Source organism: Procambarus clarkii, chromosome 24, assembly GCF_040958095.1.
Source record: "Procambarus clarkii isolate CNS0578487 chromosome 24, FALCON_Pclarkii_2.0, whole genome shotgun sequence".
NCBI lineage: Eukaryota > Metazoa > Arthropoda > Malacostraca > Decapoda > Cambaridae > Procambarus > Procambarus clarkii.
Genome location: NC_091173.1, coordinates 7,077,361 through 7,099,652, shown reverse-complemented (window position 1 = coordinate 7,099,652; position 22,292 = coordinate 7,077,361). Strand labels below are relative to the sequence as shown.

At 47.0% G+C, this 22,292-nt stretch overlaps 1 protein-coding gene and 1 long non-coding RNA gene across 2 annotated transcripts in view; one reads left to right on the top strand and one right to left on the bottom strand.

The window, feature by feature from the left end:
• Positions 1-22,292, top strand: part of LOC138368167 (uncharacterized) — a 123,012-nt gene that overhangs the window by 23,445 nt on the left and 77,275 nt on the right. The window lies entirely within an intron of this gene.
• Positions 15,707-21,743, bottom strand: LOC123750901 (uncharacterized). Its single transcript, XM_045733000.2, has 2 exons — positions 21,396-21,743; positions 15,707-18,655 (listed from the first exon to the last, which is right to left on the bottom strand). The coding sequence occupies exons 1-2, from the start codon at positions 21,426-21,428 to the stop codon at positions 17,903-17,905; spliced, it is 786 nt and encodes a 261-aa protein (XP_045588956.1). The 5' UTR covers positions 21,429-21,743; the 3' UTR covers positions 15,707-17,902.

Here is a 22,292-nt window from a genome sequence, read left to right as displayed (position 1 = left end):
AAGTCAGGTATATGTCAGGGATCACATGGACCAACAAGCCAGGTGTATGTCAGGGGTCACATGGACCAACAAGCCAGGTGTATGTCAGGGGTCACATGGACCAACAAATCAGGTATATATGTCAGGGATCACATGGACCAACAAGCCAGGTGTATGTCAGGGGTCACATGGACCAACAAGTCAGGTGTATGTCAGGGGTCACAAGGACCAACAAGTCAGGTGTATGTCAGGGGTCACAAGGACCAACAAGTCAGGTATATGTCAGGGATCACATGGACCAACAAGCCAGGTGTATGTCAGGGGTCACATGGACCAACAAGCCAGGTGTATGTCAGGGGTCACATGGACCAACAAGTCAGGTGTATGTCAGGGGTCACATGGACCAACAAGCCAGGTGTATGTCAGGGGTCACATGGACCAACAAGTCAGGTGTATGTCAGGGGTCACATGGCCCAACAAGTCAGGTGTATGTCAGGGGTCACAGGGACCAACACGTCAGGTATATATGTCAGGGGTAACAGGGACCAACACGTCAGGTATATATGTCAGGGGTCACAGGGACCAACAAGCCAGGTATATATGTCAGGGGTCACAGGGACCAACAAGTCAGGTATATATGTCAGGGGTCACAGGGACCAACAAGCCAGGTATATATGTCAGGGGTCACAGGGACCAACAAGCCAGGTATATATGTCAGGGGTCACAGGGACCAACAAGCCAGGTATATATGTCAGGGGTCACAGGGACCAACAAGCCAGGTATATATGTCAGGGGTCACAGGGACCAACAAGCCAGGTATATATGTCAGGGGTCACAGGGACCAACAAGCCAGGTATATATATCAGGGGTCACAGGGACCAACAAGTCAGGTATATATGTCAGGGGTCACAGGGACCAACAAGTCAGGTATATGTCAGGGGTCACAGGGACCAACAAGCCAGGTGTATGTCAGGGGTCACAAGGACCAACAAGTCAGGTGTATGTCAGGGGTCACATGGACCAACAAGTCAGGTATATGTCAGGGGTCACATGGACCAACAAGTCAGGTGTATGTCAGGGGTCACATGGACCAACAAGTCAGGTATATGTCAGGGGTCACAGGGACCAACAAGCCAGGTGCATGTCAGGGGTCACATGGACCAACAAGTCAGGTATATGTCAGGGGTCACAGGGACCAACAAGTCAGGTGTATGTCAGGGGTCACATGGACCAACAAGTCAGGTATATGTCAGGGGTCACAGGGACCAACAAGCCAGGTGTATGTCAGGGGTCACATGGACCAACAAGCCAGGTATATGTCAGGGGTCACATGGACCAACAAGTCAGGTGTATGTCAGGGGTCACAAGGACCAACAAGTCAGGTGTATGTCAGGGATCACATGGACCAAGAAGCCAGGTGTATGTCAGGGGTCACATGGACCAACAAGTCAGGTATATGTCAGGGGTCACAAGGACCAACAAGTCAGGTGTATGTCAGGGGTCACATGGACCAACAAGCCAGGTGTATGTCAGGGGTCACAAGGACCAACAAGTCAGGTGTATGTCAGGGGTCACATGGACCAACAAGTCAGGTATATGTCAGGGGTCACATGGACCAACAAGTCAGGTATATGTCAGGGGTCACAGGGACCAACAAGCCAGGTGTATGTCAGGGGTCACATGGACCAACAAGCCAGGTATATGTCAGGGGTCACATGGACCAACAAGTCAGGTGTATGTCAGGGATCACATGGACCAACAAGCCAGGTGTATGTCAGGGGTCACATGGACCAACAAGTCAGGTGTATGTCAGGGGTCACATGGCCCAACAAGTCAGGTGTATGTCAGGGGTCACAGGGACCAACAAGCCAGGTATATATGTCAGGGGTAACAGGGACCAACACGTCAGGTATATATGTCAGGGGTCACAGGGACCAACAAGCCAGGTATATATGTCAGGGGTAACAGGGACCAACACGTCAGGTATATATGTCAGGGGTCACAGGGACCAACAAGCCAGGTATATATGTCAGGGGTCACAGGGACCAACAAGCCAGGTATATATGTCAGGGGTCACAGGGACCAACAAGCCAGGTATATATGTCAGGGGTCACAGGGACCAACAAGCCAGGTATATATGTCAGGGGTCACAGGGACCAACAAGCCAGGTATATATGTCAGGGGTCACAGGGACCAACAAGCCAGGTATATATATCAGGGGTCACAGGGACCAACAAGTCAGGTATATATGTCAGGGGTCACAGGGACCAACAAGCCAGGTATATATGTCAGGGGTCACAGGGACTAACAAGCCAGGTATATATGTCAGGGGTCACAGGGACCAACAAGCCAGGTATATATGTCAGGGGTCACAGGGACCAACAAGCCAGGTATATATGTCAGGGGTCACAGGGACTAACAAGCCAGGTATATATGTCAGGGGTCACAGGGACCAACAAGCCAGGTATATATGTCAGGGGTCACAGGGACCAACAAGCCAGGTATATATGTCAGGGGTCACAGGGACTAACAAGCCAGGTATATATGTCAGGGGTCACAGGGACCAACAAGCCAGGTATATATGTCAGGGGTCACAGGGACCAACAAGCCAGGTATATATGTCAAGGATCACGAGGAAATAAGACAAGCAGTAGATAAGATAATAATATAGAATAAACTTGTGCGTCTCCATGACAAAAAAAAGAGTCCAAAGAGACTTATCGAGAACTTGGTAAAGAAAATATGGAACACCACAAAATATTAGATAAGGACTCAATGGCTGGGGGAGCGAGGCATGAGGCTGGGCTGGTCTGTGGCTCTTGCTACCCTCCTCCTCCTCCTCTCCACTTGTCAACACTGCACCAGGCTGCCCCTCATTCATTCGTTCAACATGGCCAAACCGTCTCGGTAAGCTCTTCTCAATCTCCCGAGTTATAGAGTTTTACACTCCAAATCTCTATATGTTAATTAGTTTATTCTGTACATCTTTTGTCAATCTTTGGCGGCTTTGTTTACAGTTATTAAACAGTTAATGAGCTCCGAAGCACCAGGAGGCTGTTTATAACAATAACAACAGTTGATTGGGAAGTTTTCATGCTTCTAAACTGTTTAATAAATGTAACCAAAGCCGTCAACGATTGACGAAAGCTGTACACGTTCGTAAGTACTTGCGTAACTGCTTCGTGAATCTGGCCCCAGGGCTGTCATTACACCAGTCATCTTCCCTCCCTCCCTGCCTGACCCTACACTCAACTGTATCCCTCAAATTCCTTTCCACTCATCACACATCGCAGGTGTTCAGACCGACCACCTCCAGCACTCCGCCACACAGTCATTACACATGTTTGCTTCTCTTTTCTACATCACAAATGTTAGCAATATTCACCTTAAATCTTCTCACATCTGTTAGCTTGAGAGTGTGAGGGGGAGAGGGGGCGTGTGAGGGAGAGTGTGAGGGGGAGAGGGGGCGTGTGAGGAAGAGTGAGGGGGAGAGGGGGCGTGTGAGGGAGAGTGTGAGGGGGAGAGGGGGCGTGTGAGGGAGAGTGTGAGGGGAGAGGAGGGGGGGGGGTGAGGGAAGCATTAGACACGGGTGTGAGAGCAACTCACACAAGACAAATGAACAGTTTGAAGCAGTTGGTGTGTGTGTGTGTGTGTGTGTGTGTGTGTGTGTGTGTGTGTGTGTGTGTGTGTGTGTGTGTGTGTGTGTGTGTGTGTGTGTGTGAGGAAGTCCCTTAGTTCCTTCACTAACCTTGGTCGTGCCTGGCTTGCCTTATGGTATGTAATAGTAAGTGGCTTACCTTAGGCTTCTTACGACGGTGGATCAGAATACTGACCCACCATCTGACAGCACTGATCCTCAGCTGACAGTGCTGACCCCAGCTGACAATACTGACCCACCTTAGAGGTGGCACTGGCTATTCATGCCAGTGCCACCTCTTGGGTGGCTTAATCTTCATCATTGTGGGAGCCGACCTGTGAGATTTATATTTATTTAATTTATATGAATTTATATTTACGTTAATTTATATACTTCGATAGCAATTTGTATAATAATGAGTGGACTGTATTTCTGCAATAATCTCATAATCTCACAAATCGATCCTCTACACATTAGGGGGGGTTTATATTTATATATATGCAGCCAATCAAACTACAGTATTAACTACATACATTGAAAAGGTTCCTTATCTTATAGTACAGCAGGTTAGTCCACCAGGTATAACTAGGGTGTAGACACCAAATTATCCTCTTTGAGGTAGCTTCCATCACCCAGTAACTGATGCACAAAATCCTTGCTTCCTCGTCTTGACCTGTCAAAAGGGCGCTAGCTGTAAAGCCAGAATCCTATATATGAAAAGTTATATCAGAGAAAACACTATACATGGAACAATAAAGACCTGGCTTAATTACCTTTAGTTTGAGGCTATGTCGTGCTCTAACCGGTTCACCCTATATAATGACATTAATGGCCATAAATGAAAGATACATGGGTTTCGGAAAGAACACTTAACTTGAATTTGCCGACAGCGTGTGATAATGGTACACCTTTGGTTTCCATAACACTTCGTCCAAGTAAAATTAACAGGAGCCGTATTTGCTCCTGTGAGCCTCTGGTCTAGTATCAACAACAATGGCTGCCCTCCTTCCTCCCTGACGCCTGGCTTACATTGTCCAGATTTCAGAAAGTGATAGAAGGGTCACATTTACTCTACTTTAATATTGATAATTAAGTTAATTTATATAAGATGTTTTTATGATGGTAAAGTCCAAAGACTAATGTATTTAAGAATAATTCCCACCATAATAGGTGGTGAATTATAATAGTATGTGGTGATGATATCCCGTTTTCTTTAGACGGTAATTCCACTACAAGTTACGTTTTCTATGGGTAACTTGTTTATACAATACAGCTATTATCTGTATGATTATTAAATGGTGTCGGATTTTCCGACAATCATCACCTTAGGCTTACCTTAGGCCATGTAATAGTGCCTGTTTACCTGAGGCTTACCTTAGGAAATATAATAGTGCCTGCTTACCTTAGGCTTGCCTTAGGGCATGTAATAATTATAAGCTGGTATTCAATGAATAAGATTATTATTATTAATTATTAGTGTTGGGGATAAGGAAGGTACGCTCTTGGGGTTATGGGGGGGGGGGGTGTGAGGTATGAGTGTGTGAGGGCGGAGGGTCGTGAGGGGTGAGGGCGGAGGGTCGTGAGCGGTGAGGGCGGAGGGTCGTGAGGGGTGAGGGCGGAGGGTCGTGAGGGGTGAGGGCGGAGGGTCGTGAGGGGTGAGGGTGGAGAGGTATGAGAGTATGAGGAACACGTTCAGGCGTACACACCTCGACAGAAACAACCTCTGAGGTGTTGGACGGTCCAACTGCCTGGCCCGCGTGAGAGCCGAGCATCAGGTATCAGTATGTATGGAGTTAATAACTGGCCGGTGTGCGAACTGTCCGCTTTATGGTCGCTTTACTGTATACGGCCTCGTTACCTCCTGTTAATTGGTTTCATTATGAGTGCATGTGTTATTTGTGAGGCAGGTGTGCACTCACCTAGTTGTGCTGGCGGGGGTTGAGCTCTGGCTCTTTGGTCCCGCCTCTCAACTGTCAATCAACTGGTGTACAGATTCCTGAGCCTACTGGGCTCTATTATATCTACTTGAAACAGTGTATGGAGTCAGCCTCCACCACATCACAGCCTAATGCATTCTATTTATTAACTACTCTGACACTGAAAAAGTTCTTTCTAACGTTCCTGTGGCTCATGTGGGTACTCAGTTTCCACCTGTGTCCCATTGTTCGCGTTCCACCCGTGTGGTACACGAACAAGGGGACATACTAACAAGGGAACAAGAGGACATACTAACAAGGGAACAAGGGGACATACTAGCAAGGGAACAAGGGAACATACTAACATATACGTGTGTGAATATATATGTACTCACCTATTTGTACTCACCTATTCGGGCCTGCAGGATGGAGCATTGACTCTTGGATCCCGCCTTTCTAACCATCGGTTGTTTACAGCAATGACTCCTGTCCCATTTTGCTATCATATCTAGTTTTAAAATTATGAATAGAGTTTGTTTCTACAACCTGCTCCTTAAGTGCATTCCATTTTTCCAATACTCCCACGCTACAAGAGAACTTCCTAACATTTCTCTGACTCATCTGAGTTTCCAGCTTCCACCCATGACCCCTCGTTCTGTTACTATTACGTGTAAACATTTCATCTATTTCCACTTTGTCAATTCCCTGAGAATTTTATACGTTTCTATCATATCTCATAGAAGGGAGAGATATCATATCTCTCCCTTCTTTTTTCTAGTGTCGTAAGGTTCAGTTCCTTCAGGCGCTCTTTATATCTCATTCCTCGTAACTCTGGGACGAGCCTCGTCGCAAACTTCTGAACCTTTTCCAGATTCCTTGTGTGTTTCTTCAGGTGGGGACTCCATGATGGTGTGGCATACTCTAAGACTGGTCTCACGTAGGCTGTGTAAAGTGCCCTAAATGCCTCCTCACTTTGGTTTCTGAATGATGTTCTAACTTTTGCCAGTGTAGAGTACGCTGCTGTCGATATCCTATTTATATGTGCCTCAGGAGTTAGATTAGGTGTTACGTCCACGCCCAGGTCTCTTTCTCGCATCGTCACAGGTAGGCTGTTCCCCTTCATTGTGTACTGTCCCTTTGGTCTCCTATCACCTGAACCCATTTCCATAACTTTACATTTGCTGGTGTTGAACTCCAGTAGCCATTTCTCTGATATTTCCAACAGCCGTTTCCAGTAGCCAGAGCTGACAGCTCTGACCCACCATCTGACAGCACTGATCCTCAGCTGACAGCTCTGACCCCCAGCTGACGGCTCTGACCCACAGCTAACAGCTCTGACCCCCAGCTGACAGCTCTGACCCACCAGCTGACAGCACTAACCCACCAGCTGACAGCTCTGACCCACCAGCTGACAGCTCTGACCCACCAGCTGACAGCTCTGACCCACCAGATGACAGCACTGACCCACCACCTGACAGCTCTGACCCACCAGTTGACAGCACTGACCCACCAACTTACAACACTGACCCACCAGCTGACAGCGCTGACCCCACCAGCTGACAGCTCTGACACACCAGCTGACAGCTCAGACTCACCAGCTGACAGCTCTGACCCCCAGCTGACAGCTCTGACCCACCAGCTGACAGCTCTGACCCACCAGCTGACAGCGCTGACCCCACCAGCTGACAGCTCTGACCCACCAGCTGACAGCTTTGATCCCACCAGCTGACAGCTCTGACCCCCAGCTGACAGCCCTGACTCAAAGGCGATTAATCAATATACATAGGTATGCTTATCATCCTTCAGCTCTTGTCAGGAGGGATCAGACAACAGTTTAAACAATGCCTGACACACAGATCCTCCAGCTTGTTGTGATGGCCAGAAAATCACTTTTGTGTGTTTAAATAACTGTTATCCAGAGGTAGAGAACGATGTTGCAAATTGGTCGCACTGGTCAACTGAGTCCGGATGTGTCTGGCAAAACGGATTGCTGAAACCTTTTGTTCAAATATATTTTATAGGAGAGTACACACACACACACACACACTCATTTTATATATATATATATATATATATATATATATATATATATAACTAATATATATATATATATATATATATATATATATATATATATATATATATATATATATATATATATATATATATATATATATATATATGGGTAGCAGTCTTTCTTGTAAACATATGTTGTTGAATATGACCGGAAAGGTAAGATTAATAATTCTAACAAGAATCTTCTCAATATTTCATATGTTTTTCTTCACTGTCGGTGGTAATAAAAATAACAATTCTCCGAAATTCATTTTTTAATTGTCTGACGCCTGAACGCGTTTCGTAATTCGTATTACATTTTCAAAAACTTAATTTACACACAAATTCTTCGTCCTTATACTCTATTGGATGAGGTGATATGGTACAAAAGTTTTGGGTGAGGTGACAAACACAAGACAGAACACGAAACAATGGGTATAAATTGGATAAGTGAACATATGAATGGAAGTAACTGCAGAAGGTCTATTGGCCCATACTTCCTCTTGCTGCTTCCATATTGGTTCGGAGTCTTGAAGTAGGTAGAATATAGTTGTGCATTACTTGGCTGTTGATTGCTGGTGTTGACTTTTTGATGTGTAGTGCCTCGCTGATGTCAAGCCGTCTGCTATCGCCGTACCTATCGATGATTTCTGTGTTGTTTGCTAAGATTTCTTTGGTGATGGTCCGGTTGTGAGAAGAGATTGTGTTCCTTGATGGCTCCCTGTTGCTTATGCATTGTTAGTCGCGTAGAACAACAACGTCTCTTTCCGGACCGTGAACGTCTGTCTGAGGAAGAGGTCAGAACAGCCTGCAGTGAGAGACTCAGCAGCACACAGCTTACACAAGATGAGATGGGAACTACCAGACACCTTGAAGATTGCTAACATCATACTATGTATGAGAAGAGAGTCGCGGGGAAATTAAACCACAAAAGTGTATCGTGAACGTGTATACTTTCGTTCTAGACAAATTAATCACTATGCTAATGGAACACTTAGAATGACCAAAATTTGTAAGAAACCTATACATGGGTTGATGGAAGTAGCCGCGTGTAACAAAGTTGCAACAAGTCAGTGATCGAACAGGCAAGTGGAGGCGAGGTCGATTTCATTTTCCAGGATTAACAGAAAACCTTCAACCCCGTTCCACACAGGAGGCTTCCCAAACTTGTGAAAGAAGCTTATGACTTAACTGACACACTAGAAACAGCCATATTAGTATTTTCCGATGAAGCATCAGTATTAACCTGATGGGAAGACATAGAACAGAAGATTTTACAGTGCTCCAGGTGGACATGAACAATTTAGGGATATGACCTGATAAATGGCTGTTCGACTTAAATTCACTCGAACGCATGGTGATGAGTTTTGAGACAGGTAGGAGCAGACCTCAAGGACAGTGATATGAAAACAAAATAATTGAGTGAGAATTGGAGAAAGAACTGAGAGTAGACATAACCTAAACTTGGTCATCGCGGACGAGCACTCTAGTGTCCAGACACCTGGACAAGGAAGCCTCCAGGTCGGTGTGTACTAAAGTGACCATGTACTGTGACTGTAATATGTCACCCCAGGGTGTAGGGAGGGCTGGAGACAGCCTCGGCCAGTACACTACACTGACATGTAATAGTCTACACAGTAAATAAATATACTGCCTAGGGGGGGAGGAAGGGGGGGGGGTGAAGATGTTAAGTGGGTAGAGGCTGCAGTATAACACTGAACTACACCCACTGGTGTGTAAGTGCCAATATTGTCAACCATGAAAAATGCTCACCCGCCCCCTTTTAGTATAATTGGCAATAGTAAAAGTGTGTGTGTGTATATTCACCTAGTTCACCTAGTTGTGCTTGCGGGGGTTGTGCTCTGCTCTTTGGGCCCCGCCTCTCAAGTGTCAACTGTTATTAACTACTACTATTTTTTTCACACACACACACACAACACACCAAGGAAGCGCTCGTAACAGCTGTTTAACTCCCAGGAACGTATTTACTGCTAGGTAACAGATCAGTTACCTTCTCGGTACCCCTGTTACAGAAAAGGCAATAGGATCATCAGGATAAAAGAAACTCTGCCCATTTTTATTTCCACCGAATCGAACCCCCGGACCTCTGGACTACGTATCCAGCGCCCTTGGAACACACACACTAAACAATGTGCGTGTGCGCGTGTATAAGAAGCCAGAGCACTAACCAGAGGAGCTACCCGCTTCTCTGGTTAGTGTTGGGCTAATCAACTGTTGGAGTGTCAACAAGGTCACAAGTGCTCACTCCCCAACCAGCAAAATACTTGGGTTCTGAACATAGTCCAGAACAAAGGCAAACTCTCAATGTATATACACCGAGAAACGGGGTATACTTCTCGGTGTATAAATTCCTGTACACGCTCCCTACTGCACATTTATGTTCCTCTTGACTGAGGTGCAAGCTAGGAGTCTTTGCTAGAATAAGAAGGGCACGATCTTTATCCCGCGACTTTAACCTGCTGGCCTTCCTTGGCCTGACCCGCGTCCTGGGAAGAGTACACCGTAGCTTTTGGTCAAATTCCCCGCCACATGTTTGGGATCTTGTAGACGTTAATGGTCGGTTTGTCGCTAGCGTGTGTGGTGAGGAAGGCAGGGGTGGGTAGCCAGGGGGATGGCAAGGGTGGGTAGCCAGGGGGGAAGGCAGGGGTGGGTAGCCAGGGGGAAGGCAGGGGTGGGTAGGCAGGGGTGGGTAGCCAGGGGGAAGGCAGGGGTGGGTAGCCTAAGGGGGGATGGCACAAACGGATGACTGGGGGAGGGGGCAGGCAGGGGTGGATAGCAGGAGGGGAAGGCAGTGGAGGATGGCAGAGGGCAGCAGGGAAGGGTTGGTGGTGGAGTGGGACGCGTGTGAGTGATATCCTCCACACCATCACCTCGCTAGGGACTCGTTTCACCAGGCTGTTGATGGCTGCAAATATCACCAGTATTTTACCCTCTCCATTTGTGCTTTTTGTAGGAAAGATTTGTTAACCTCGCTCGGGGGAGGCTCAGTGGTCTTGTGATCGAGTGCTTGTCGGTCACATTTCAATAGCTTGATGCAGCATTATTGTCGAGCGGGATCGTGCTTAACGCGTCGCCGGAGGCCGGGTGTCTGGGGTCGGTTACTTTGTCTGTGTCTCGGGGACTCGCTCAGCTGACACCCTTCAGAAACCTGTGAAAAGAATCATTCACAACCTTGTATACCACATATGTAAGACCAATCCTGGAGTATGCGGCCCCAACATGGAGCCCGTACCTTGTCAAGCACAAGGTGAAGTTGGAAAAAGTTCAGAGGTATGCCACAAGGCTAGTCCCAGAACTAAGAGGCATGAATTACGAGGAAAGGCTGAGTGAACCGCACCTCACGTCGCTGGAAGACAGAAGAGCACGGAGAGACATGATCACCACATACAAAATTCTCAGGGGGAATTAACAGGGTAGCCAAGGATGGATTATTTAACACGGGTGGTACACGAACAAAGGGACACAGGTGGAAGCCGAGTACCTAAATGAGCCACAGAGACATTAGAAAGAACTTTTTCAGTGTCAGAGTAGTTAACAGATGGAATGCATTAGGCAGTGATGTGGTGGAGGCTGACTCCATACACAGTTTCAAGTGTAGATATGATAGAGCCCACTAAGCCAGTCATACACCGGTAAATAACTCACATCACCTGCAAATTTCAGACTTGAAGGAAACTTTATTAAGGTAAATTCATTTTTTTTGCCCGTTATTTTTGGGGGATTTTGTCAATGGGATTCTGGTGTAGAGGTTGTCTCTGGAGGGCGCGTGTACAGGAACGTCGTTACACACAGAAATCACAATAACGTGATGCATCAAATGAACAAATCCACAAGGGCCGTGACGAGGGTTCGATCCTACGTCCGAGAAGATCCCAGACGTTGCCTTAATCGACTGAGCTAAAACATGGTTAAGAGAATTGCAACCGGGAAATCAACTTGACCTACCACGGATCCTGCAGCCTCTCCGAGACACAAACCAGGGTCTTACACAATTCCCCCCCTCCCCCCCCCCCGTGCACCCGAGCTCTGCCAATAGGCTATTCTACCTCTTCGTCCTTACGTCCGTGGTACTGGAAGATCTTCCATAGCCATTTTCGCGCCAGTGTATGTTCTTAAGCCTAGACCAAGACTTGTAGCCACAAACGTAGACACAGACATACTGGCACAAACATAATCAAGCACACAAACCTCCACACTCACACAAACGTATACAAACACGTTAAAAAAATTGTTTCTAAAGAGTTTCTTGGATGAAAATAATTGTTTGTATTTCTTTTACTGCTTTGACAACATTGGTGAGAGTAATGTGGGCGCCTTCCGCCAGGGAGCGCGGCGGACACGCTCGCGCGCCGGCTCCGCGCTAATTTATTTAACTCAAAAACCTGAACACTTATTTGCTGTCTTCCGTTTGTTTTCTAAGACTCCTCTTTCTAAGAGGAGAAATATAAGAAAAGTTAATATAACAATTTTAATATACTTGGTGTATATTGCACAAGATGTATATTATAATATACATAGTGTATATTATTCTGTATGTATAATATACACATAGTGTATAATATACACATAGTGTAAGTATATAATATACACATAGTGTATATTATACTGTGTGTATAATATACACATAGTGTATATTGTGTATAATATATACACAATATTATATGTGTATAATATACACATAGTGTATATTATACTGGCGATTGATGTACCATTGATGTTGGGTGGTGTATGTTGGTGCGAGGCGCTGCAGCAGAGCTGACCCGGGTAGAATGTGTACAGTAATGTGTACATAGTTACATAAAGATGTTTACTCCCACCAGAGAAGGTGCTGGGAGGTGTGAGGCTGGAGTGGTCTTGTGAGGCGGTACTGAGGCGCTGGTCACCTACGGTGGTGATTATCTTTAAAATTACACTGTCAACAGTCATACCAACAGGTTTTTTAGTTTAGTTCATTTATTATGCACCCCATACCCATCTTGTGGGCGGTAGTGGAAAGGGTTACAGAGGCACATAATGGGCTCAGGGACTGAACCCCACAATTCATTTAGCTAAGCAAGTTACAATCTTGATGAGCTAGTTACAAAATTCAATATAAGTCGTCACATCAACAATGGGTTCGAGATCGACCTCAAGTACAGGTTCTAAATTAAGCAACTGACATATGTGGAGAGCTAGTGTCAAAATTTATATGTTTGTCCTGCACACCGCCCCCCATCCAGTGGGCAGCGGTGGATAGGTTACAATCACTTAGTTACTACCTACAGTTAGCAAACTGGGGATATTTGGCTAAAATTTCTGGTAGCAGATCATTTTGAATGAAATATTTACACATCGCTGGAACATTGGTTATAGAATTGTCTCTAAATTCACGTATCTTTTCGCACTCCATCACATAGTGACGGAGGGTGTGCGAATAATTTTGTTGACACAGTTTACATTTGGTCAGGTCTACATCAGCAGATAATGAGAATTCCCAGAGATACTTGTAACCGAGTCTAAGCCGAGCAGTAGTAACATCTAGAAGTCTGCTGATTTTATTGGATGATCCATAGATGTGTGGCTCCTCTTGCATAATAGTATGATGATAGATGGAATTACCAACATGAACCAACATATTCAAAGTGAGTTTCACACATGTTGTTATACGGTAGTCCTGACTACTATAGGTGGTAGTAGTAGTTGCGGTAGTAACCACCAAACAGCACACACACACACACACACACACACACACACACACACACACACACACACAAGAGGGGCCTCGTAGCCTGGTGGATAGCGCGCAGGACTCGTAATTCTGTGGCGCGGGTTCGATTCCCGCACGAGGCAGAAACAAATGGGCAAAGTTTCTTTCACCCTAAGTGCCCCTGTTACTTAGCAGTAAATAGGTACCTGGGAGTTAGTTAGCTGTCACGGGCTGCTTCCTGGGGTGTGTGTGTGTGGTGTGGAAAAAAAAATAGTAAACAGTTGATTGACAGTTGAGAGGCGGGCCGAAAGAGCAAAGCTCAACCCCCGCAAAAACACAACTAGTAAACACAACTAGTAAACACACACACACACACACACTGACACACACACACACACATCTATCTAAGATATCTAAGGGAGTATCTAAGCAATAGGAAGCAGAGAGTTACGGTGAGGGGTGAGACCTCCGATTGGCGTGAAGTCACCAGTGGAGTCCCACAGGGCTCTGTACTCGGTCCTATCTTGTTTCTGATATATGTAAATGATCTCCCGGAGGGTATCGATTCATTTCTCTCAATGTTTGCGGACGATGCTAAAATTATGAGAAGGATTAAAACAGAAGAGGACTGTTTGAGGCTTCAAGAAGACCTAGACAAGCTGAAGGAATGGTCGAACAAATGGTTGTTAGAGTTTAACCCAACCAAATGTAATGTAATGAAGATAGGTGTAGGGAGCAGGAGGCCAGATACAAGGTATCATCTGGGAGAGGAAATTCTTCAGGAGTCAGAGAAGGAAAAAGACTTGGGGGTTGATATCACGCCAGACCTGTCTCCTGCAGCACATATCAAGCGGATAACATCAGCGGCATATGCCAGGCTGGCCAACATACGAACGGCATTCAGAAACTTGTGTAAAGAATCATTCAGAACTTTGTATACCACATATGTCAGGCCAATCCTGGAGTATGCAGCCCCAGCATGGAGTCCATATCTAGTCAAGGATAAGACTAAACTGGAAAAGGTTCAAAGGTTTGCCACCAGACTAGTACCCGAGCTGAGAGGTATGAGCTACGAGGAGAGACTACGGGAATTAAACCTCACTTCGCTGGAAGACAGAAGAGTTAGGGGGGACATGATCACCACATTCAAGATTCTGAAGGGGATTGATAGGGTAGATAAAGACAGTCTATTTAACACAAGGGGAACACGCACAAGGGGACACAGGTGGAAACTGAGTGCCCAAATGAGCCACAGAGATATTAGAAAGAACTTTTTTAGTGTCAGAGTGGTTGACAAATGGAATGCATTAGGGGGTGATGTGGTGGAGGCTGACTCCATACACAGTTTCAAGTGTAGATATGACAGAGCCCGATAGGCTCAGGAATCTGTACACCTGTTGATTGACGGTTGAGAGGCGGGACCAAAGAGCCAGAGCTCAACCCCCGCAAACACAACTAGGTGAGTACAACTAGGTGAGTGCACACGCGCGCGCGCGCGCGCCAAACCCCCTTTCAAACATGTGTCAATTGAACGAAACAAAAATCCCTTCAAAACCTAAATTAATACATTTCCCTTTGAAGGGGAGCGAGTAGATAGAGGGGCGGGCTGGGGAGTGGTAGGACACGGGCCGGGTAATAAGGAGCAGCGCTGATTGATCCGTGTTTGCCTGTGACGGGTAATTCCTCCAGTGACCCTGGTTCCTATTGACTCTCTGCTGGGTCATCTTTCATGATAGATTGGCCAGTGTTTTCCATGCCTCTGGCCAGTGTCTTGTAGCTCTGGCGGCCGTTATCCTGTGTACTAGCTCAGGGGTATAGTGGTGCCTGGCGGTGTATAGCGGTGGCTGCCAGTGTATACTGATACTTGCCGTTGTATAGTGGTGTATGCAGGTATGTTTTGGAGTTGCTGTCGCCTTCCCTGCGCTCGGTGCCGTATATGTGCTCTGCCGTGATGTTTGCGAGGAAAGCGTCGGCCAGGAGGGACCCCGTCAGTAGCTGAGGAAGCAGCTACTAGCGTGTGTGGTTGCTGCTCCTCCACCCTGGCTGCCTTTGCGATATAACCACAAACAAGGTTTGTTTACCTTGAGGTAAATCAGCTGGGGAGAATACACACGCTGAGCCTCGGGTAACCTGAAGGCGGTGTCGGAGGGGGAAGTTAGCAGTCACCCAGCTCTTAGGTGACTTGCTATATTTTGGATCACTTGCCCCATCTTGAGGAGGGTGGCGGAGGGCTTAGTCGCGTATTGGGTTGAAGAACTGAATGAGATGCGTGTTTCATTAGCCTATATGCACCCTACACACTTCTATAGGACGACGCCCTCACGGTATACTAATGTAGAGTCACTTATTACCGAGCTGCTCAAGTGGCCTCCAGATATTGAGGTGAGGAAAATCATTATAAAGTGTCCCGAGTCTCGGATAATGACTTTATTGTTTAATCTCGGTCCAAGAAACTTTTGTCTGTGCGAGACGTCGTGCAATATTAAAGTACTCTGATAATTTTAGATTTTCCTGCAAATGACTAAAATAATATAAGGACCGTGTTGCAATTGTCACTTAACTAGCGATAACTACCAGGCCCCGGGCCATCGGAGCCCAGATGCCGCTGAGGTTAACGTTAAGGGAAATCAGCTGATAAATGTAAACAAAGACTCGGAGCTCGGATGGTGGCCATGACAGCTGTCACCACAACTTTGTGCTTCTGAGGGACTCGAAGCTCTGCTGGGTTTACCTTAAGTTTGTAAGAGTGTCAGCGGTGAGGGTGAAGTGTGAGTGAGTGAGGGGGTGAAGTGTGAGTGAGGGAGCGTGGCCAGAGTAAGGTGTGTATATCCAAGTGTTTCTTCAGGTTATCATGAAGTCTGAAACTTTACTGATGACGTGCTGGAACTTTTATCCCCACTCTCCCTTCGTTCTCTCCTTCCTTCACTTTCTCCCATTTTCTCTCCTTCCTTCACTTTCTCCCATTTTCTCTCCTTCCTTCACTTTCTCCCATTTTCTCTCCTTCCTTCACTTTCTCCCATTTTCTCTCCTTCCTTCACTTTCTCCCATTTTCTCTCCTTCCTTCACTTTCTCCCATTTTCTCTCCTTTCTTCACTTTCTCCCTGGCTTGAACAGTTGTCCAGTTCCCTCACCGCCCGCTGTCTTCTGGTGGCCCCGGAGGCCCGGGAGGCCGGAGGGCCCCTTGTGGTCCCTCGTATATAAGGTCCGTCGAGCCCTGAGGGACGCCTGTCAGCTAGGGGGCCACGTGAGGTCTCAGGGTCCACCCACCTTTGTCCCCCCCCCATGTTGCTTTATTTTCTCACTGGCTACTGTTTAAGCGCTATTGTGTACATGTACTTGTCTTTATATAGAAGTGAGGTTTAGCTCTTGGGACACTACACACAGAAACCACACTAACGTGATGCATCAAATGATTAAGGCAGTGTCTAGGATGCTCCCGGACGCAGGATTCGAATCCTCGTCACGGCCCTTGTGGATTTGTTTTTGTTAGCTCTTGGACTCTGTGTTTTAGCTATTGTTGATATGTATTCTCGAGCCATGTGGATGGCATTAGCCTCCACACACACCCCCAAAGGGGCTTGTAACTTGTGGTATATATTCTTAATGTCAGCCACCCCTTCTCCCTCCCCCACCTCCTCTGCCTCCCACTCCAACATCTTCTCACCAAATCCTCCTCCGCTACCTCCAGCAATACAATATACATATATGTATACTAGTATACTACTTATGTCACTATACCCGCCTATTTGTGCCTACAAAATAAAGCTTCAGTTCTTGGACTCTGTTCTCCATACGCTAGTTGACCAATGCAATATGTGTGTGTGTGTGTGTGTGTGTGTGTGTGTGTGTGTGTGTGTGTGTGTGTGTGTGTGTGTGTGTGTGTGTGTGTATAAATATTTCATACTGACACTCCAAGTTCCATTCTTCTTGTTGGTGTCATCTTTAATATCCTGAGGTGTTGAGCATCTCCTCCACACTCCACCATTCAATTTCACGATTGCAAGTTTAATTTTTCCTCGGAGAGTATTGCAAGTTTCGTCTAATATGCTTAAAATAGTGAGCTAAAAGTACCTTAAACTTTCAACAGTACACGAGAAATGTGTAGCGCTTATTACACAGAATATTATGTATAGTAAATATGTATCTTTATTCTACAGAAATATCGTCAAATAATTTGTATAATATGTCGTGTCGCCCAACACGACTTTACCCAATATTGGGTAAACTACTATTGGATACCTGCCCGTGTTCTTGGTACCCCGCTGGTGTATACCTGGTGTATACCTGTGTCCAGCGGTGTACCAGAAATATATCATAAACATCGTCTTTATTTGTTTACGAATAGTTACAAACAAGGAGGTGTAGTAGAATATGAAAGATGTTGTTTTTATAATCACTAATTCTTACTCTCACATACACATACATTTATGTCTATTTACAGGTGAGAGTAAATATTTTGGGTCATTATCCACCTGACAAGTGTGACTTTCATGTACTGGTGTCGTTAGCACTGGTGATCACCTCATGGAAACTACCTTAAGTCTTCAACATAACAATGGAGAGCATTATAGTATAGAATGAGGACATTAAGGCGTATGTGTTGTCCTCTCAGGTCGAGCCAGAGGCCTTGTACCTCTGCTCTTCCTCTCTCACAGCTCTAGCCTCAGTGTCCTCCGAGAGGCCGTTGGCGAGAGCTCTTTCGCCAATTTTATTGAGCTCCTCTTCTATTGCGGCCATTTGTAGAGCGCGTTGTTGCCCACACAGTGGCTGACACTGGTCTCCGGGGCGGCACTTGCCCTCACTCGCGTCTAGCACCTTTCCAGGACCACACTGGAAATGGTATTCTTCCCAGGGAAGGCCTTCTTCCAGGCACATGTAGTACATGCCACAGTCCAGCGGATCGGGGATCTGGATGCTGTTATTGAAGCAGTAGGCGACGCAGGAGTCTCTGCAGCAGGAGGCTGCGTCTTCCACGCAGAACCTGCCGTTGAAGAAAGGTCTCTCTTCGGGACATATGAACGGCCCTAATTTGTCATCATTGTGGCAGTAGTAGTACGTGTTGCAGTCGAAGGGGTCGGTGAGGAGGTCCCCTGCGGCGTCGCAGGTATAGTGGCAGGCTGCGGCTGCGGCGTCGCAGGAGGGGATGCAACTATCGTCAGGGACACACTCTTCAGTCAACTGGTCAAACCTCTCGCCAGTTCCGCAGGGCACAGAGCGGTCGCTGGGACGGCCGTCCACGTTACAGGTGTAGTAGCGGTGGCAGTCAATGGGGTCAATCACTCTGTGTTTGGGGCGATGCTCGGTGCAGGTGGGGGAGCAGGTGGCCCCGTCCTGCCCCGCCCCGCCGCTCCCCGCCACCACCTGACCAGGAGAAACATACAGTTAACACACAGGCATATCCTTCTGCATCTACATTTTGTTTAAAAATAAATACATCTAAACTTAGAAGCAGAGTGAAGTTGAGGAGCTGAGTGAGAGGGAGCACCGCCGTCTTCCCAACCCACGTGGCTCTCGCTAAGTTATACCCAGATAATTCTGATCTTATTAAGATCACGCACGAGGGAAAAGTTAGGACTGCAACTTCCTCAACTGCCAGAAAATCTTCAGCCTGTTCAAGAATGAGAATTCCAGGGCGTCGTGGAGTAACTGGAGGAGAGGTGAGCTCGCTGAGAGAGAGAACACCTCTCAACAAGAAGCACAGACCAACACCGAGAGGAAGAGATCGTCATGGAGGAAAGTAACATGTAGAGTGCCACAAGGATCAGAGCCCAAACCTGTATTATTAACCAGTTACATCCACCGTATAGAGTCTCTGTCTCTATTTTGACTAATGATACAAACCTGATGTGAGAAATTAAAAGAGAGGAGGACTGTAGAGTGCGCCGTCACAACCTGACGAACTAGAGACAGTGAGAAACGGTTGTTTAATCCTACGAAATATAAATTTGTCAGAAGTGACAGTAAAGAGGCTACAGGGACAATTTACAGTGAAGAGGCTACGAGGTTGTTTATAACAATAATAACTTTGAGTTGCTAAGTTTCGAACCTCATAAGATTTATAACCAAAACTCAGCGGTCACGATTAAATAAAGATGTAGAGGTTTCGTAAATAGGTGCCTATGAGTTAGACAGCTGCTACGAGGTGCATTCTGGGGATGTGTGTGTGTGTGTATGTGTGTGTGTGTGAGAGAAATATTCGTAGCAGATATAATAGAGGAAAATAGGCCGGAGTCAGTACGTTAGAACACCGAGTTTTAGAAAGGCGGGGTCCAAGAGCTAACAGCTCGATCTTGCAGGCGTAGTAAATACGCTGTAAGAAGTAGGTTAATATGATATCCGTTCCCCCTTGCTATCGTTAAACGTGTGTTAAGTATTGCGCCAATTATGAGGTGACACACTAAATTACGGATTTCTTTTTACCGGAATTAAGTGTTCCAAATTGGATTTAGGAAACACAACCCGGACTATTAATTATTTTATAAATATTTCGTTTTCTGTAATAGAGAAGACGAGGGAGAACCAAAAAATATAACTTAATGAATTAATAAATTGCGAAATACTTGCTTGACAAAACACGTGTAAAAATGAAGACAATTTTTTTTTATCATAATGTTACAATGTGTTCGTAGTCACGTGAGCTGAGATCTCGCGGGCACGGAAGTCGACAATCTATCAGGCTGGCGATAGATAATAATAGACGTCAGGACGAGAGTAATTTTGTGTGGCCGTGTCAGTCACGGCCGCTGCCTGATGACACATGGGTGTATGACGGGGGATGTATCCGGCCGCTGCCTGATGACACATGGGTGTATGACGGGGGATGTATCCGGCCGCTGCCTGATGACACATGGGTGTATGACGGGGGATGTATCCGGCCGCTGCCTGATGACACATGGGTGTGTGACGGGGGATGTATCCGGCCGCTGCCTGATGACACATGGGTGTATGACGGGGGATGTATCCGGCCGCTGCCTGATCACGCATGGGTGTGTGACGGGGAATGTATCCGGCCGCTGCCTGATGACACATGGGTGTGTGACGGGGGATGTATCCGGCCGCTGCCTGATGACACATGGGTGTGTGACGGGGGATGTATCCGGCCGCTGCCTGACGACACATGTGTGTGTGACGGGGGATGTATCCGGCCGCTGCCTGATGACACATGGGTGTGTGACGGTGGATGTATCCGGCCGCTGCCTGATGACACATGGGTGTGTGACGGGGGATGTATCCGGCCGCTGCCTGATGACACATGGGTGTGTGACGGGGGATGTATCCGGTCGCTGCCTGATGACACATGGGTGTGTGACGGGGGATGTATCCGGCCGCTGCCTGATGACACATGGGTGTGTGACGGGGGATGTATCCGGCCGCTGCCTGACGACACATGTGTGTGTGACGGGGGATGTATCCGGCCGCTGCCTAATAACACATTGGTGTGTGAGGGGGGGATGTATCCGGCCGCTGCCTGATAACACATGGGTGTGTGACGGGGGATGTATCCGGCCACTGCCTGACGACACAGATTCATGACGAAGATGTATCCGGCCGCTCCTCCGCCAGTATATTGTCTCATTTCTTGAAGACGTTTTGTCTGCTTCTTGGAGCATTTTTGGTCGCTCGCTGGGCAGTGTCTTGGACCATTTCTGTGGGAGTTGCTCTTGACGTTAGAGCAGAGCTTCGATCTCGAACATTATTAGGACATTTCTATGGACTCTACTCTGGGCAGTTTCTTGGTACTTGTCTCAAGGCAGTTCTTCGGGAGCTTCTGGGAGCGGTTCTTGTGATGCTCGTCTGGCCATTCCTTACAACTTTTCTCCAGAAACTTTCTTGTGGTTTTTCTGTGCGCTTTTTTAGAGGCGTTTCTCATGAATCTTAAAGTGTGTCTTAAGGCACATAGATTAGTGTCCCCAGTGGACCAAACTCTCACTAGTCGAGCCTGGCCTCGGGCCGGGCTTGGGGAGTAGAACAACTCCCAGAACCCTATCAACCAGGTATCAACCAGACATGGTTGATATCAATACATGGTATCAATACATGGACTAGGAACATGTTAGCGACAGAATTACCTAAATATACGAAGATATTATAAGACACTTACCAGAGTCAGTAGAAATAGCTGCAACGGATTCATTGCTGGTGTCAGCTGGTGGTTGAAGATGATGGTTTGGCGTAGATGGTGTCAGGTAATGAAGGGTCAGATGGTGTCAGGTGGCACCAGATGATTGCCTGTGTGCGGTGCCGGGGAAGAATCAGGACGGTGTGTGACTGTGGCGAGTCTAAACGGCTTTGCGTGTGTGTGTGTGTGTGTGTGTGTGTGTGTGTGTGTGTGTGTGTGTGTGTGTGTGTGTGTGTGTATGGATGTGTATGAGTGTGGCGGGGGGAGGGTAGAGGGGAGATAATACAATAGTTATCTACACTTTAGCGTCACAATGCCGAGTAATTCAAGCAACACAGCCAGTCAGGAGACGGGTCAAGCCGCGGACAGCAAACACACACAGTCACGGTAAACAAAAGTAAACAACACTAGCAAGTCTAGCAACAACAAGAGCAAGAGGCGGTGGTCGAGGAAGGATAACTCTCCGCTGGAAGATAACTGAAGATAACCACACAATAGGAAGGTCACCAGGTGATAACATGGTTTATTGTGTCAGAAGAGCCTCGCTGGGGGACCCCTTCACCACCCCCTCCCTCCCTCCCTCCCTAAACCACAAGCATGGCGCAACTCTTGAGAGCAAACATGTGATTAATGTGTCGTCAGGTGCGGTACTGTGGGAGGGACGGGCTGTGGGAGGGACGGGCTGTGGGAGGGACTGGCTGTGGGAGGGTCGGGCTGTGGGAGGGGGGGACTGACAGAGGCACAAAGTGGGTGCAGTATATGGGAGTGTATAGGTGGGTTTTGTTAGTGTGTGGGAGGGTGCGTGTGGGTGGGAGGGTGCGTGTGGGTAGGAGGGTGCGTGTGGGTAGGAGGGTGCGTGTGTGTGGGAGGGTGCGTGTG